This window comes from Ursus maritimus, unplaced genomic scaffold, assembly GCF_017311325.1.
Source record: "Ursus maritimus isolate PB19 unplaced genomic scaffold, ASM1731132v1 scaffold_16, whole genome shotgun sequence".
Lineage (NCBI taxonomy): Eukaryota > Metazoa > Chordata > Mammalia > Carnivora > Ursidae > Ursus > Ursus maritimus.
In genome coordinates, this window is record NW_024424008.1 from 10,561,498 (window position 1) to 10,577,144 (window position 15,647).

Here is a 15,647-nt window from a genome sequence, read left to right on the forward strand (position 1 = left end):
TAATTCTAAATATGTATGAGCATAACAGGGCTTCGGCATATATATATATATATATATATATGGCAAAAAATGATAGAACTGGAAGAAGAAATAGCCAAATCTACATTTATAGCTGGAAACCACAACCTCATCTCTCAGTAGTTCATAGAACAAGTGAAGACAAAATCAGTAAGGACAGAAGACTTTAACAACACTCCCAACTAACTTATCCTATTAAGAGTGGACCAGCCCACTGCTCACCAGCAGAACATCCCGTTTTTCATGGCTACATGGAACATTCAGTTAGGCCATAGTTGTTATCAAAAAACAAATACAAAAGAATCAAAATGATGTATAATACAGTCTCTGACTAAAAGAAAGAAACTAGAAATCACTAATAGAAAGATACCTGGAAAATTTCAAATATTTGATAATTGTTCAACACATCCATGGGGTGGGTGGTGGAGGTTGTCAACCCGAATGTCATGTGAAATCGTAGAGGGTGAAGACCTGGGGAGGAATTATACTGGGGCTAAAGAAGATAAGTGGTGTTCCTTGAATATGTTCTGTTTTGGGGGCAAAGTTACCAATGTATGGATCATTTAAGTACAGTTGAGAGAGAAGACAAATATGTTGATAAAATTACTTAGGTTGGTGAATTGAGTGCTAAGCTCTAAACTGTATTGTCAATAATGTACTTCTTGTTCCTTCCTGCAGGAGATGTGCAGACTAGTCAAAGGCCCCTTTTCCTATTGCATCATGGTTTATGAAACTAAATCCCTTTGTGAGATCCAGAGATTAGTGTGTCTGGATCTAAGACTGTTTTTCTGTGCTTCAGTAATTCTGCTGTTATCAGGCCTGGATTGTCAAGAACAGAAGATGCTCTCATTTCTTAGAGTAGGAAGATGTAAAAGGATTTAATGATCACATAAATGGAAATGTAGGTTCCAAAAGTTGATATAAATACAACAATCAGGCATATAAACACAACTACGAATCTCTGTGTAGTGCTAAAGCAAACACTTAAAGGAAATTAAATGTTCTGTAATGGGATTGGGGTATGGGGTATCAGTTAAAATGTGGAATATTCATATAATTCACATCCATGGAGTTGAATTTTACACGGCCATTAAACATTACAACTCAGACTATCTGTCAACATGTAAAAATGCTTGTGACATAATGTGGAAAAATCAGAATATACATTTCCTACACACTGATTGTAGCTAAAACTACTTACATTTATGAACTAATAATAAGTAGTCAAATGCAGGGGATTTTTCCTGTTTTACTTTTTATACTTTCAGGAATGTTGTTGTATAGCATTTGTAGGTGAAAAGAAATTAACCACTTTTTAAAAAAATAAACTTCATTTTTCAGAGCAATTTTAGGTTCATAGCAAAATTGTGCTGAAGTTGTAAAGATTTCCCATATATCCCCAGCTCCCACACGTGCATAGCCTCCGCCATTATCAACATCCCTCACCAGAGAGGTCTATTTATTACAACTGGTGAACCTTTAGTGAATAAGCAGCAACACTCCCAGTCCATAGCCACTGTCTTTTAAAATGAAGTTGTCTGAATTTTGAAATCTCATCAGGGTTTCTTGGTCAGCAATCCAGAAGTCTGGAGGCAGAGACTCTTACTCTGATTCCTGCTAGAGGCCAGACTTCGGTCAAATTGAACCAGTTGGGAGGTTTTTTTCCAGTCAACCCTCCAGAAGACCTTTATACTCCGTTTACTTTGCCTCTGAACTCTGTTCCTTCACGGTCAGGGGATGGGCTTTGCTTTTTTGGTTGTATAGAGCAGTCCTACCTGCAGTGGTACGTCTGGAATTGTCTCCCTCCGTCTCTCTCCAGGAAGTGCATTTTCAACTGAGCACCTCAAGCTTCAACTCCAGAAGGAATCCCTGAATGAATTGAGGAAGGAGTGTACTGCGAAAAGGTAAATGCAACACTGAGAATAATGGTTAAGAGTGTTGGGTTTGGAAAAGTAGCATCCTTTAAATGCTGCTGGTATTAATTTATATTCCACACATGTCAGTGCCACATTCATTTATTCAACGAATATTTCTTTTTTTTTTTTTAAGATTTTATTTATTCATTCGACAGAGATAGAGACAGCCAGCGAGAGAGGGAACACAAGCAGGGGGAGTGGGAGAGGAAGAAGCAGGCTCCTAGCGGAGGAGCCTGATGTGGGGCTCGATCCCAGAACGCCGGGATCATGCCCTGAGCCGAAGGCAGACGCTTAACCGCTGTGCCACCCAGGCGCCCCTCAACGCGTATTTCTGAAGCGCCTACTCAGTGTCATGCACGTACTAGAAGTAGTTACGAGCGCTGCTAGTGCATAATCAGAAACTCGAACACTGTTCGTGTAGTTTTTAAGGCCACAGCACCATGACTCAATGTCTGAATCTTCTCTTCCTGTCTTCTACATGTGGTGTAGCTTATTTTCTTTGGGTATTTCTTCAGTCTTACTCCTGTTTCATGTTAGTCCATTGGGATTACCGCCACAGCTCCTAGCTTATCTCACATCAGTCTCCCCATCTTTCCAGTTCATCCTCCATGTTGCTTATCAGACCTGTCCTCTTTTTCATTTTTATTTTTTTAAAGATTTTGTTTATTTAAAAGACAGCCTGTGCATGAGCAGGGGGAGGGGCAGAGGGAGACGGAGAAGCAGATTCCCCGATGAGCAGGGAGCCCAACACAGGGCTCGATCCCAGGATCCAGGGATCCTGACCTGAGCTGAAGGCAGACGCTTAACCGACTGAGCCACCCAGGCGCCCCAGACCTCTCCTCTTAAAATACTAGTTTTACCATATTTTTTCTCCTCTTAAAAAGTCATGGTGATTATTTTGCTTAATTTTCAAATAACCTTCAATAAATTGGCACTACACAGCTGTAGCTAATTTCAATCCTCCACAACATTCATTTAACAGATGCTAATAGTTTTTCTCTTTATTTTTTTCCAGCACATGCTTAATTTGACGCCACCTCTGTTCTTTTGCTCATGTTTACTCCCTTTTTCTGGAAAGTCATCTCATCCTACATTTTTCTTCAAGAAAACGTAGCAGTTGAGCATTCAAGAGTGTTAGACCTGGAAAGAACCGTGGAGATCATCTGGTCTAATCTTCTCAATTTGCAGATAGGAAGGCAAGGCTCTGGGAAGTTACTTTGTCCAGACCACGAGGAAAACAGGACTAGATCCCTTTAGGTCTTTAGTGCTTTTCGTGTTTCCTACTACTTCCACATTCCGCTTTGACCTACAGTTTTTCTGAACCCTTCTTTTTCTTAAATCGTTAACACAGTTGAGCAGGTAATTTATCCTACAGGTGTTTTATCTCTTGGTCTTATTTCTTTAGTTCAAGAGAAGAGCTGCATCATCTCTTCCCACAACTTATTGTTTGTTCTTTTTATTTTGTTATTTTCCGGATATGGCAGCAGGCTATTTTTTGAGGTAGCTGTGAGTGAAGAAGATAATAATTCTTTAAAATAGTACCATATGGATATTTCCTAAAATCAGATTGGCCTCAGATTAAATGAGACCCTAGTCTGCTTACTGAGCCTTTCTAAATTTTGTATGCTAGTTTGTAAAGTGGGTATAATGATATCAACCTAATAGAGTTGTTGTAATGATTAAAGCCATTTGTAAAGCTCCTGGCATATAGTGGTAGGTGCTCAGTCAATGATTATTTGTACCCTTTACATCTCTTAGCATGGTGCTAGACACACACAATAGGCCTCAGTATATATTTATCTTGATTTATGCTATTTAGAGATAGGTCAAGACTCATGTTAGCTATTATCCTTGACTCTTCTCTGAGTTTCTGCAGCCTACTGCAAGCCATTTAATCTTCCTCCATATCAATTATGTGGAAATAAATGTTAGAAAGCATGAAACATTTTTTTTTAACAAATGTGCTTTTTATCTTTCTTCATCAGAGAACTCTTTCTGAAGACTAATGCTCAGTTGACAATTCGTTGCAGGCAATTACTATCTGAGCTTTCCTACATTTACCCTATTGATTTGGTAAGTTTCAAATTTTCTGGAAAAAAAAATTTTTTTTTTAAAGATGGTTTCTGTTTGAAATGTTTTCTCAATGAAAACACTCATTACTCTAGTCTTAATCATATGCTCTGTCATGATGCATTCAGAAGCTAATATCCATTTAAAAAGTGGGTGGGTGTTTGATTTTTTATATCGGTTTTGATGGTGAAATGCGCTCAACTTCATCTGAAAGAATGCCAAATAATTTCTGGTTTCTTTAAGATCTTTTTTACTCAGCCCAATTATCAACTACCATCAGTTCTGACACATACGTGCAGATGCATGTGTACTGCTTTAAAAATATAACTGCTAATTAATCTGTATTAGTACTACTTAAGAAATTCCTGGGGGAACTGTCAGAATGTGAAGTTTTTGAATCTAGTTTAGAGTAAATGTAAAAAGTGAAACTTCAATAAAATTAGAATGATGAGAGTTCATTTTGAGAGAGCCAAATTGATAATTTGAAGGTTTTATTTTCTTATTAACAAAAAGCTATTTAAAAGACTAATTTTCTGGGAGGAAAGCTAGTAGGATTTTAGGTTGCTCACAGAATCTTGTTAATTCCACTTAAAAATCTTCATTTATAACTATGAATTGGTCAAGGGATATTTTTGTAATAAAATTTTACATGGCTTTTTGCTTGGACATGATGTTTTAAATGTTTATATTATTGAAAATTTCAAGTATATATAAATGTACAGAGAGTAGTTTAATGAATCATTATATGCTCACCACCTAGCTTCAGCAATTTATCATTATGATAGTATTTTAAGTGTAAGACAGTATTGTCTTTGAGTTAACACCAACCTACTGAATTCTTTGAGATTTGGCTTAGGGTTTCTTTGCTTTACATGGAAAAAGAATTAATTTCATTCTTTGGTTATATTCACAGAATGATCATAAGGATTACTTTGTATGTGGTGTCAAGTTGCCCAATTCTGAGGACTTCCAAGGTATTTTATTTCTTTTTACATCCAAGGATTTGGTGTGTGTAATAAATGGGTATGTTTCAGAGAAAAATAGAGATACCTTGAAGTGTGTTGGTTGCCTAGCACTTTATCCAGAGGGTTTTTGGACCTTCTGTCCCTTCCCAACTGAAAGTACATAGAGTCAGATTCTCTGATGGGAGACTTAAGAGAATATTTAACTCTTAATCATGGGAAAAAATTATTGAGTTGTCTATTTGAAATTTAAAAGAAAATAGTTTTGTGGGTGCCTGGGTGGCTCAGTCATTAAGCGTCTGCCTTCAGCCCAGGTCATGATCCCAGCTTGGGATCGAACCCCGCATCAGGCTCCTTGCTCAGCAGGGAAGCTGCTTCTCCCTCTACCTGCTGCTCCCCTGGTCATGCTTGTGCTCTCTCTCTCTCTGTCAAATAAATAAAACCTTTAAAAATAAATAAATAAATAAAAGAAAGAAAATTGTTTTTAAGTGAGCTTTAAGAAAATCAGACAGTAGGGTTCTTAAGAATACTAATAATCTCCCTATCCTTTTGGTTTGATTTTCATGAAAAATTTGTATGTGGTTGGGAGCAGAAGAACAACAAACATTAATCTGTTCTGTTGTTATTTAGAAGATCATATTTCTGGTAACATGAAACCACTCCCAGAGGTACAACTTCTGTTAACGCTGTCATTTTTGTCCTCTTTCCAGTAAGAAAAAATGACATTAAAGATATTATAGACTGTGATTCTTAGTAATTGCTACATTTAAAGTATTTTAATTTTCCTAATCTCTTTACCAGTAGGCCAAAGAAAAGAACTTATTTTATGTGACATATTGGTAAAGAGATTTTCTTTTTTATTATTAGCAAAATGGGTTCTTTTCCCTTAGCCTATACAATGCTTTGAGGCCTATTAAATAGCTCTATAAATTATTCCCAAAGATAATGTATTATCTGTTTGGGAAGAAGTTATTTTTAAAAAAGGGCATTTCTAGTTTTGTTTAAGACCTTCCATTTCCTAATAAAGAAAATGTTGTTATTTATGGTCCTTTGACATTTAAGACTAATTTATTACCTCCTTTGGCCTTTACAACAGTCCTTACAACAAGTAGTTGGGACATAATATGAGTGATAAAACAGGAATGGGAACACTTATGTTAAAGTCCTGGTTCCCTTTCTAGAAACCATGTAGTTTGGAGCAAGACATCCATGCTTTGAGTTGATTTCCTAATCGATAGTATGAACGTATTGATTCATGTCCTTACCTGTCCTACATTATTGCGAAGATTAGATCTGTAAAAGCATGACATTTGCCTAATCTTTAATCCTCACAAAAACCAAGGAAACCTGTAAGGAAAGTGGCATAATCTCATATTCCAACATGTAAATGAGCTATTTAGTGACTTATTCAAGACCACAAAGCTAGGTAATGATCTAGCTGGAATTTGTTTGGTTTCCGTTATAAAATGTTCCAATCTCTGTAAGTCATACAGATGTGCTTTGGTGTTAATTTTAGGCAAAGTTATGACATCCTGAAGGCCATAACACATCTTTTTCCTCATTTGTGCATTCATTCAGCAAACCTATCGGGTACCTTGAGCCCTGTGCCAGGTTCCAGGAATACAACACATTCATTCGTTGGAAAAATATTAATTGAGCACACCGATATGCCAGGCACTATGCTGGGTTTTGAGGCTATAATGATAGAAAAAACAAATACATTCTCTCCTTTCATGGAGCATATCTGCTATTAAGAGAGACAGCCAATAAATAAGAAAATTAGTATTTAACAAGTGTTTCATAAAGGAATACGCTATCATAGACAACAGGGGAACCTACTTTAGATAAAGCAGTCAGAGAAGACCTGAGGAGAAACATTTAACAGAAAATTTGAAGGCTGAAAGAATCCAACTCTGCTATATCTGGGGGAAGATCTTTCCTAGAAGAGGGGGCAGCAAGTACAAAGTTCATGATGGAGGAATAGGCTCGATAGATCTGAAAAAAATTCAGGGTGAGGGGGGTATGGGAGAATAATTATAATTATCCTGTATTTTGGGCAAAGCATGTAATCTCTCAGCTTAATTTTTTCACTGTAAAATGAGGTAATATCTACATCTCTAGTTTATTGTGACAACTGAATGAGATAATATTTGAAAGCACTTTTCATTATAAGATATTTATATAAATGTAATTGAAATTAGTTGCAAGAGAGAGGAGGGAAAGGAAGGAAAGTAGGAGGGAAGAAGGAAGGACAGAAAAGACCAGACCTGTATGACTGGAGAGTAGAGAGCAGGGGAAGAGTTACATCAGAGGACATAGGAGAGGTCAGCCAGGGCCTTGAGGCCACTGTAAGGAGTTTATGTTTTATTCTCAGTGGAGTGGGCAAACCCTGAAGGGCTATAAGAAGGGGGATGACATGAACTGATTTATGTTTTTAAAAGTCACTCTGCCTGCTAAATACAGAATGATCTGCAGGGAGGCAGTAAGGGAAGCAAGGATATCCATATTGGCGATGGTCACCTTACTCCACTCTGAGATGTTTCTTAATTCTATTTTTGTTTTACATGAAGTGTTTTGTTTCCTAGTTTTTCATAGCTTTTGTTAGCCCTCGATTCTTAGTACGTCCACCAAACTGAATGTATTTTTCCTAGCCTTTAAAAAATTAGTTTAACTTTTTTGGTGCAGTTGCTGAAAAATGAAATGGGAGATGAAATGAAACAAATGTGTAGTTTTACTCGAAGGCCCTGTTCACTCCCTATGACGCCCAACAATCAGAAATCTTAAGAAGCACATGTGATCGTGTTAGACTTTAAAATCTTAGGTTAGCATTCTGCAAGGCACTTCCGTATACTCAGTTCACTGAGTGCCTTGTGTGTATCACCTGCCGGCCAGGTGCCGAGAGTGCGCAAAGATGTGTAGGACATTGATCCTCAGGGAGATTTCAGTCCCGGTGAGGCCGTTAAACTTGTAATCAAAGCCATCAAGACATACTTATTGATTTCATACTCCGTGTCAGGCACTTTGAAATTTATACCAGGGACACAAGATTCAAAGAAGTGGAAATAATCAGTGCCATCAGAAGGGGAGCAGGAAAACCTTTACAGAGAAGATGGTGCCTGAGGTGTCTTATAAGATGAAATAGTGTTCCCATGTTGAAAGAAGAGGAAGAGGACATTTTAGATTGGGCGAGTAGAGAAATACGGTAACATGGAAACATCATGCATGGTGCTTCTTGTTTATTTAATTCTCATAACTGTGAGAATGGATTCCTTCTGTGAGAGAAAGAATTATACTCAATTTTCTTAAGACAAGAAAATTGAAGCTCAGAGAGATTAGTTAATTTTTCCAAAGACTCATACTGGCCAGTGGCAGAGCTAAAGTCATTTCTGGTCAGCCTGATTTTAAGATCCATATTATTTCTGTCACGATGCAGTTTGTGTCCTTGTTTTCAATAAAACCTCTTCCAAACTTCTGACAACTTTTTAGTGTTCTGTCACAGCTGCATTCCCGGTCCTTCCCTAGTAAGGAACTCCAGACTGGTTATTCTGTGATATTCACGAGACTTTGCTGGGCCCGACTTTCCATTGCTTGGGTTGACACTGTCTGGGAAACTCTACTGTAGAGGCCCAACCTTTATTGTGCTTTTTTAAATGGGTAAGTTACTGGTAGAGTATGCCAAAGAGGCCTGGACACGATGGGAGAAAGTTGTCTACTGAAGGGTATTCACTTGAGTTCCATTGACTGAGACATTTCTCGTAAAAAAAATTGTGTGTGTTTTTAAGTAATCCATAACACAAGAGCCTTTTGTGGTAATGAGACCCAGATTTCCTTCTGTGTCTGTATCCCTTTATGCAGGCATGATTTCTTGGAAAGGAGAGACCATATGTCAAACAGTGTCTCATTGAGAACATGGAATGATTCCATAGATGCTGTGGCAGTGATTAGAGTCTTAAATATTTTGTCCTGTCTGGATCAGTGGGTGCTTGGTTCCTTAACAAATCAGCTGCCTCAGTGATTGGGAAGGCAGGATGGTAAGAGCCTTCAGATCACTTATTGTACTTGGATGCATTTGAATATTAATAGTTTGTCCGGCATATAAGTCGAAGGGGCATTTGAATTAATTTTTAATATTGTCATGGCCATTGTGGGTTGATGGTATTTATTATCATAAAAATTACATAAAAGCTGCTACTCTGAATAACTACCCTACATTTAAAAAACAAATCAGAAATAATTATTATCAGGAAACTGCAGATTTTTGTTTTGTTCTTAAGCCCCTGAAAACATTGTTTAAATTAGGATCTTTTTCACACACCTGAGTCTTACAGTTTATTTCTGTTCCTCCCTGAATCCTTCCACTCCTCCCCCCCAACTTTTTCTCACCAACAAACCTATCATATGTAACCTTTCTAACCCTCAGAGCAACATAAGGAACACAAACCTCTGCTCTGCATTAGGTGTTAGGGACGTCATTAATGCTTACTGGAAAAGCACACCCCAGAGAGCCAGGTTTTGGCTTTGGCAGGTAAAAAGTCTTTTAGATCTTGGAATGCTGGAAACCTTAAACCTTTTGGTTTTTTAGCTAAAGTGATTGGCAACAGAAAGTGACATCTGAGGTTCGTGGCCAGCAATAGCCATAATTAACCACATGAGCTCACATTTTCCCACTGGAGGTTCAGTGGTCTTGGGGTGATGAAAGTGACTTCCCTACCAGGAGGTGGTTTTCCTTTTGAGGGTATTGGAATACCCTTGGGCCCTGTAATGCCTCACCCGTGGTCCTTTTAAAATGCTTTTTAATATAAAGCTTCAATATTGGAAATCCGACACCATGGTGTTTAACAGTGAGGCTGTGCCTGAGCGCTGTGGCCTGGAATGGGAAACAAACTAGGGTTTTTAATAGGTGGAGCAGGGAATCTTGTGGTAGAAACAATGGTGAGTGCAAATAACCAGAATCAAAGTTGGTTTCCAGTATTACCCAGTTTCCAGGTTCTGATGTTTCTGTTTGGATTTTTATTTCCATGTGTAGGCTTCTCTCAGAGATGCCTTTTTATCTTAAATTTAAGCAAAATTGTTTTGATCGTTGAAGAGAGGTGATGTTAGTAGACTAGTTTTTGTTCTTTTAATAGATATGTGGATGTGGTCTCAAGATTTGCAAATGCAATTCCTTAGTATTAAGCTTTTAGAAATATGGAAAAATGTAGATGCTTGCATGTTTAGCATTGGATAGGTTTTTTTGTAAGCATTCATAATTTGCATTTGACCTTTTTGGGAGGCTAATTAAGAGGCCTTCTCCTGCTTTCCAAAAGTTTGCAGATTCTTTTCTGTCTAGCCACATAGGCAAGGAAAACTTTAGTGTAAAGCACATACAGGAAAGGCCAAACAGTGTAGCATTATCCTTCATCACTGTAAATCGTCTTCTTCTTCTCCTCTCCCTTCAAAAGAAGGTTCTTAAAGACCCAGTCCTTTTACTGATAGGAATATTTCAAATTCCATAAGCCCTATCCTCTATGAAAAGCAGGAGATGCAGGATTCAGCGACCTCTGATGGAACTCACTTTCCCAGCCCTTACTTCAGGGATATATATTTTGGGGGGCAGAGGTGTATTTACAACTCCCTCTTATCCCATCATTCATGGATTTTACCTATATGGTTCTGAACAAGTTACTTATACCACCTAAATCTCGTTTTTCTCATCTCTAAATTGGTAGCATCAGACTCAGTGATTTCTAAGGTTTTTCCTAGCTCTAATGTTATATAATGATTAAATTATAATGTAATGAATTTATAGTGTAGTGTAATGTAATTTTAGTCTGTAAGGTCATGTGATAATACAGACTTCAAAAGAAGTAAAGTATTATAGTACACAGGGTACTTGGGTGGGACAAGAGGACATGGTCTCTAAGAACAGTTAGGATTCTTGTCAGAGCATGACTGAGTAGTCAGTTGAAATAAATGCTGTTTCTTCCTTTTTTTTTTTTTTTAATCAGTTTGGTTTGAGAGAACATCAAACATTAGTTTGAGAAGCCCATTCTCAGTCTAGCATGGTACAAGTCACTGGGAGCTCTGTATTCTTTGCCCTTACAAGAAAAGTGTGAAGAAACTGAAGTAATACATGTGTGTCATCTGCTTGGTACATTCTAGGTTCCCAAGTTAAGGAATTGTTATGTGTTCCACAATAAACTTCTGAGACAGTATGGTAGAGTGCTTAAGGACAGAGGCGTTGGTGTCAGGCCAACCTATATTGTATTACTGTATTACTTGAGACAGATTCCTTAACTTCTTTGACCCTTAGTTTCTTCATCTATGAAGTGAATGAAATAGCATATAAAAAGGTGCCCAGTTTAGTAATTGTTGATGAATTAATGACTGCCGTAAATAAAGTACTATAGTCCGTTCCTGGCAGAAGAGAAGTATACAATGAAAGTTACCTGTTTTTATAGTATAATCAACGAGAAACCAAGAATCTGCCATGGTCGTCAGTGGTGGAGAATGAACTGATGAATAGATGACTATAGGGACATTCCTACAACAAGAAGGTAGTACTTAGATAACTAAGTGTAAATATTAAAAAGTGAAAAACATTTCTAATAATTGAAGTTAAGATACCCTTAGAAATCAGGAAGCACTCAGGCCAAAGATATCTCAATTATTTCAGTTTTTCTCTAGCCAGAGATTGTCTAGATTATATGTCAAATCTTTCAGAGTGTGTGAATGTGAACTTTTAAAAGTATTTTGGGAATGCTGTATACCAAACAGTTACTTTTTTCTTCCTCCTGGGGCAGGCTTAAAACGTTTTGTTGTATTACTCTGTTCTGAGTACCTGATGATTATTATCACTTGGTAGGTAGTAGCAGAAATCTAGATGGTGAGTTAAAAAGGTAATTATCTGTGACTTCTTAAAAGATAGATGCTTATGTTTGGCTGTAGGGTACATACATTTTTCCCCCAACAGTTGCTTCCACCTAAATTGCATAAATAGGATATATATTAATTGTGGTTTTTGACATTTTACTTTTACTATTTAAAATATTTTTTCCCTATCCTATTTCAGATTTCACAGTCTTATTTTTGCAACGCTATCTTTATGGATATTAAGAACATACCCCATAAGAATGCATTGTGCTTTTTCACTTCACCTTCAACTTAATTTGTACAATAGTAAACAGTACAACTATATTGGTTATAATGAGTAAAATATATAATGCTCGTATATGCATTATGATTAAACCTCTGAAACTAATTTTCACATTGTATGATAGACTAGGTATTATCTCTGCCTTTAAAAAGAAATGCCGGGAAGGAAAGAAAGTAATGGATATTTGAGTGTCCTAAGGACTCTTTCTTAAGATACATATGGGATATTAATCTCATCACAGTAATTATTGAGCAATCGTTTTAAATATAGTGGATGAGAAATTTCAAGTCTTGTTAATATGTTTAGATTTGTATAAAATTCATGTAATTTAGATGTGATTAATATTTTATTTACCAGTTATTTCTTATAACATCTCTTGAAATTGATTATTATGATCTCGTAGCTACATTTATAAGGTAAATAGTTGTTTTCTTTTTCTCTGCTTTTGAATTTACAGCAAAAGATGATGGAAGCATTGCTGTTGCCCTGGGTTACACAGCACATTTGGTCTCCATGATTTCCTTTTTCTTACAAGTGCCCCTAAGATATCCTATAATTCATAAGGGATCTAGATCAACAATCAAAGATAATATCAATGATAAGCTGACTGAAAAGGAGAGAGAGTAAGTATCTTTTTTTTATATACTTTTAACACAAGCCAGTTTGAAACATGGAGTATATTAAAAATATGAAATGTGACCTAGATTGTGGTGATTTTTGTATATCCTTTGTAAAGTGCTCCATTTCTTTTAAATAGAATGTGGTTATTCATTTAGATTATAAAAGATCAAATCCTATACTTCTTAAAATTGTTAATGATAGCAAGGTTGACTCCTTTAAGTTTAATTTGCTTTTGTGAGAAACAAGTATTATATACTCTGCAGATATTCATGTAGTACCTGGTCCCTGCTAGTCACCAAGTGAAATGATTAAAGATTTGTCAGACAAGCAAGAAAAGCATAAAAGACTGAGCAGCAGGTTGTACGTGTCTGAAAAGTCGTTAGTGAACTGGAAGAAGGGTCAGTAGAAAATATATTGACCAAAGCACAAAGAACAAAAAAGATGGATTATATAGAAAAGTGCTAGACTTATGTAGGACCCAATAAAAAGGTCTAAGATACGTATAATTGGGATCACAAAGAGGGAGAAGAAAGTACATGGGGCAAATGCAATATTTTAAGAGGTAATGACAGAATTTTTCAAATTTGATGAAACACATTAAGCTACAAATTCTAGAAGCATTAAATACAACCCAAAATAAACACAAAGCAAACATACTTAGGGAAATTATAGTAAAATAGCTGAAAACCAAAGATAAAGTGAAAATATTAAAAGTACCTAGAAAAAAAAGACAGATTAGCATCAAAAGAGCATTAATAAGACTGAAAGCTAATTTCTCAATAGACTCTTTAGGAACCATAAAGGTGATGCAGTGACGTTTTAAAAGTACTATAAAACAGGGGCGCCTGGGTGGCACAGTCAGTTAAGCATCCAACTCTTGACTTTGGCTCAGGTCATGATCTCAGGGTCATGAGATGGAGCCCAGCATCAGGCTCCATGTTCAATGCAGAGTCTGCTTGGGTTTCTCTCTCCCTCTCCCTCTTCACTTCCCACCACCCCTCAAATAAATAAACAAATCTTTTTTAAAAAGGTACTATAAAACAATACTGTCAACTTAGATTTCTATACTCAGTAAATATATCCTTCAAATTAAAGGCTAAATACAAGTCATTTCAGACCATCAAAACTGAGAAAATGCATCCCAGCAGACCTATACTAAGGGAAATACTAAAGGCAGACTAAAAATAAACATAGCACAGAAATATGGAAATATTTGCAGGAAGGAAAAAAGACAATAAAAGGGGCAATTGTGTGGGATGCCTGGTGGCTTGGTCAGTTAAGAGTCTGCCTTCAGCTCAGGTCATGGTCCCAGGGTCCTGGGATCAAGTCCCACATTGGGCTCCTTGCTCAGCAGGGAGCCTGCTTCTCCCTCTGCCTGCTGCTCCCCCTGCTTGTGCTCTCTCTCTGACAAATAAATAAACAAAATCTTTAACCAAAAAAAAAAAGAAAGAAAAGGAAAAGAAAGAAAGAAAAAGAAAAAAAGGGTAAGTATGAGTTTATCTAAATTAATTTTGACTATAAAACAAATGGTAGGGTCATAAAATATGAAATACATATACATAAAATATATATGGAATTATAATGCGTGACTAACACAAAAGTTGGGAAGTGGAAATGAAGTTAAAGTATTCCAAGATCCTAGCATTGTCTGGAAAAGGGTAAAGATACTGCTTTATAGTAGACTACTAAATCAAGGATGCATGTCATAATCTCGTAACCACTAAAAGAATTGTTGGGTACAAGCAAAAAATTAAAAGAGGGTATAAATAGAAAAAATTTTTTTAATACTTTATCAATCCAAAACAAGGCAAGAAAAGAAAGGAAAATGAACATTAAACAAGTGGGGCAAATAGTAAATTTGTACTTATGAACCAAACTTGTTCTGCACTTACATTAAATGTAAATGTTATTAATATACTATTTAAAAATAAAGATTATCGGGCTGAATATGAAACTACACTTATCCTGCTTGCAAGAGATACCTCAAATATAAGGATACAGAAATATTGAAAATATAAGAGTGAAAAAGATATATTATGCAAATATCCATATGAGAGCTAAGATAACTACACTAATATCAGACAAAATGAAGTTTAAGGCAATTTTTAAAAACAGGGTATTTTATTTTAATGCTGTCAGTTAAACACACACACACACGCACACACACCTAAAAGCATGACTTCAAATATATAGACAAAAATTCATGGAATTACAAGGAAATCACAATCATAGCAGAGGACTTTATTTTTTATTTTTTAAAGATTTTATTTATTTATTTGACAGAGAGAGAGACAGCCAGCGAGAGAGGGGACACAAGCAGGGGGAGTGGGAGAGGAAGAAGCAGGCTCCCAGTGGAGGAGCCTGATGGGGGCTCGATCCCAGAACCCTGGGATCACGCCATGAGCCGAATGCAGATGCTTAACGACTGTGCCACCCAGGTGCCCACATAGCAGAGGACTTTAAATTTTTTTACTAGTATTAGAAAAAACAGATAAAACAATCAGAATCTAAAAGACTTGAACAGTGCAATGAAGTAGACCTGAGTTACGGGTAAAGATTATTGCACCAACAGCTATAGAATATACATTCTTTTTCTTTTTTTCATTATTATTATGTTCAGTTAGCCAACATATAGTACATCATTAGTTTTTGATGTAGTATTCAATGGTTCCTTATTTGCGTATAACACCAAGTACATCCTTTTTTAAGTATGTGTGAGATATTTACCAAAATTGATTATGCTGGGCCTCAACAAATTTCAAGAGATTGAAGTAATTTACAGTATGTTTACTGCTCACAGTGGAATTTAGGAGAGATCAATAATGAAATCCCCAAATGTGTAGGTATTAAACCATGGACTTCTGTAAAATCTATAGGTCAAAGAAGAAACTATAAAGGAAGTTTGCAATTATTTTGAACTAAATG

The 15,647-nt window shown here is 36.4% G+C and overlaps 1 protein-coding gene across 2 annotated transcripts in view; it reads left to right on the plus strand.

Annotated features, from left to right (window-relative positions):
* Nucleotides 1–15,647, plus strand: part of UVRAG (UV radiation resistance associated) — a 294,465-nt gene that overhangs the window by 162,360 nt on the left and 116,458 nt on the right. For both annotated transcript variants that reach the window (XM_040630863.1, XM_040630862.1), the window contains exons 9-12: nucleotides 1,838–1,922; nucleotides 3,920–4,007; nucleotides 4,918–4,978; nucleotides 12,559–12,724. In XM_040630863.1, coding sequence (XP_040486797.1) covers nucleotides 1,838–1,922; nucleotides 3,920–4,007; nucleotides 4,918–4,978; nucleotides 12,559–12,724 — 400 coding nt within the window. The remainder of the gene's footprint in view (nucleotides 1–1,837; nucleotides 1,923–3,919; nucleotides 4,008–4,917; nucleotides 4,979–12,558; nucleotides 12,725–15,647) is intronic.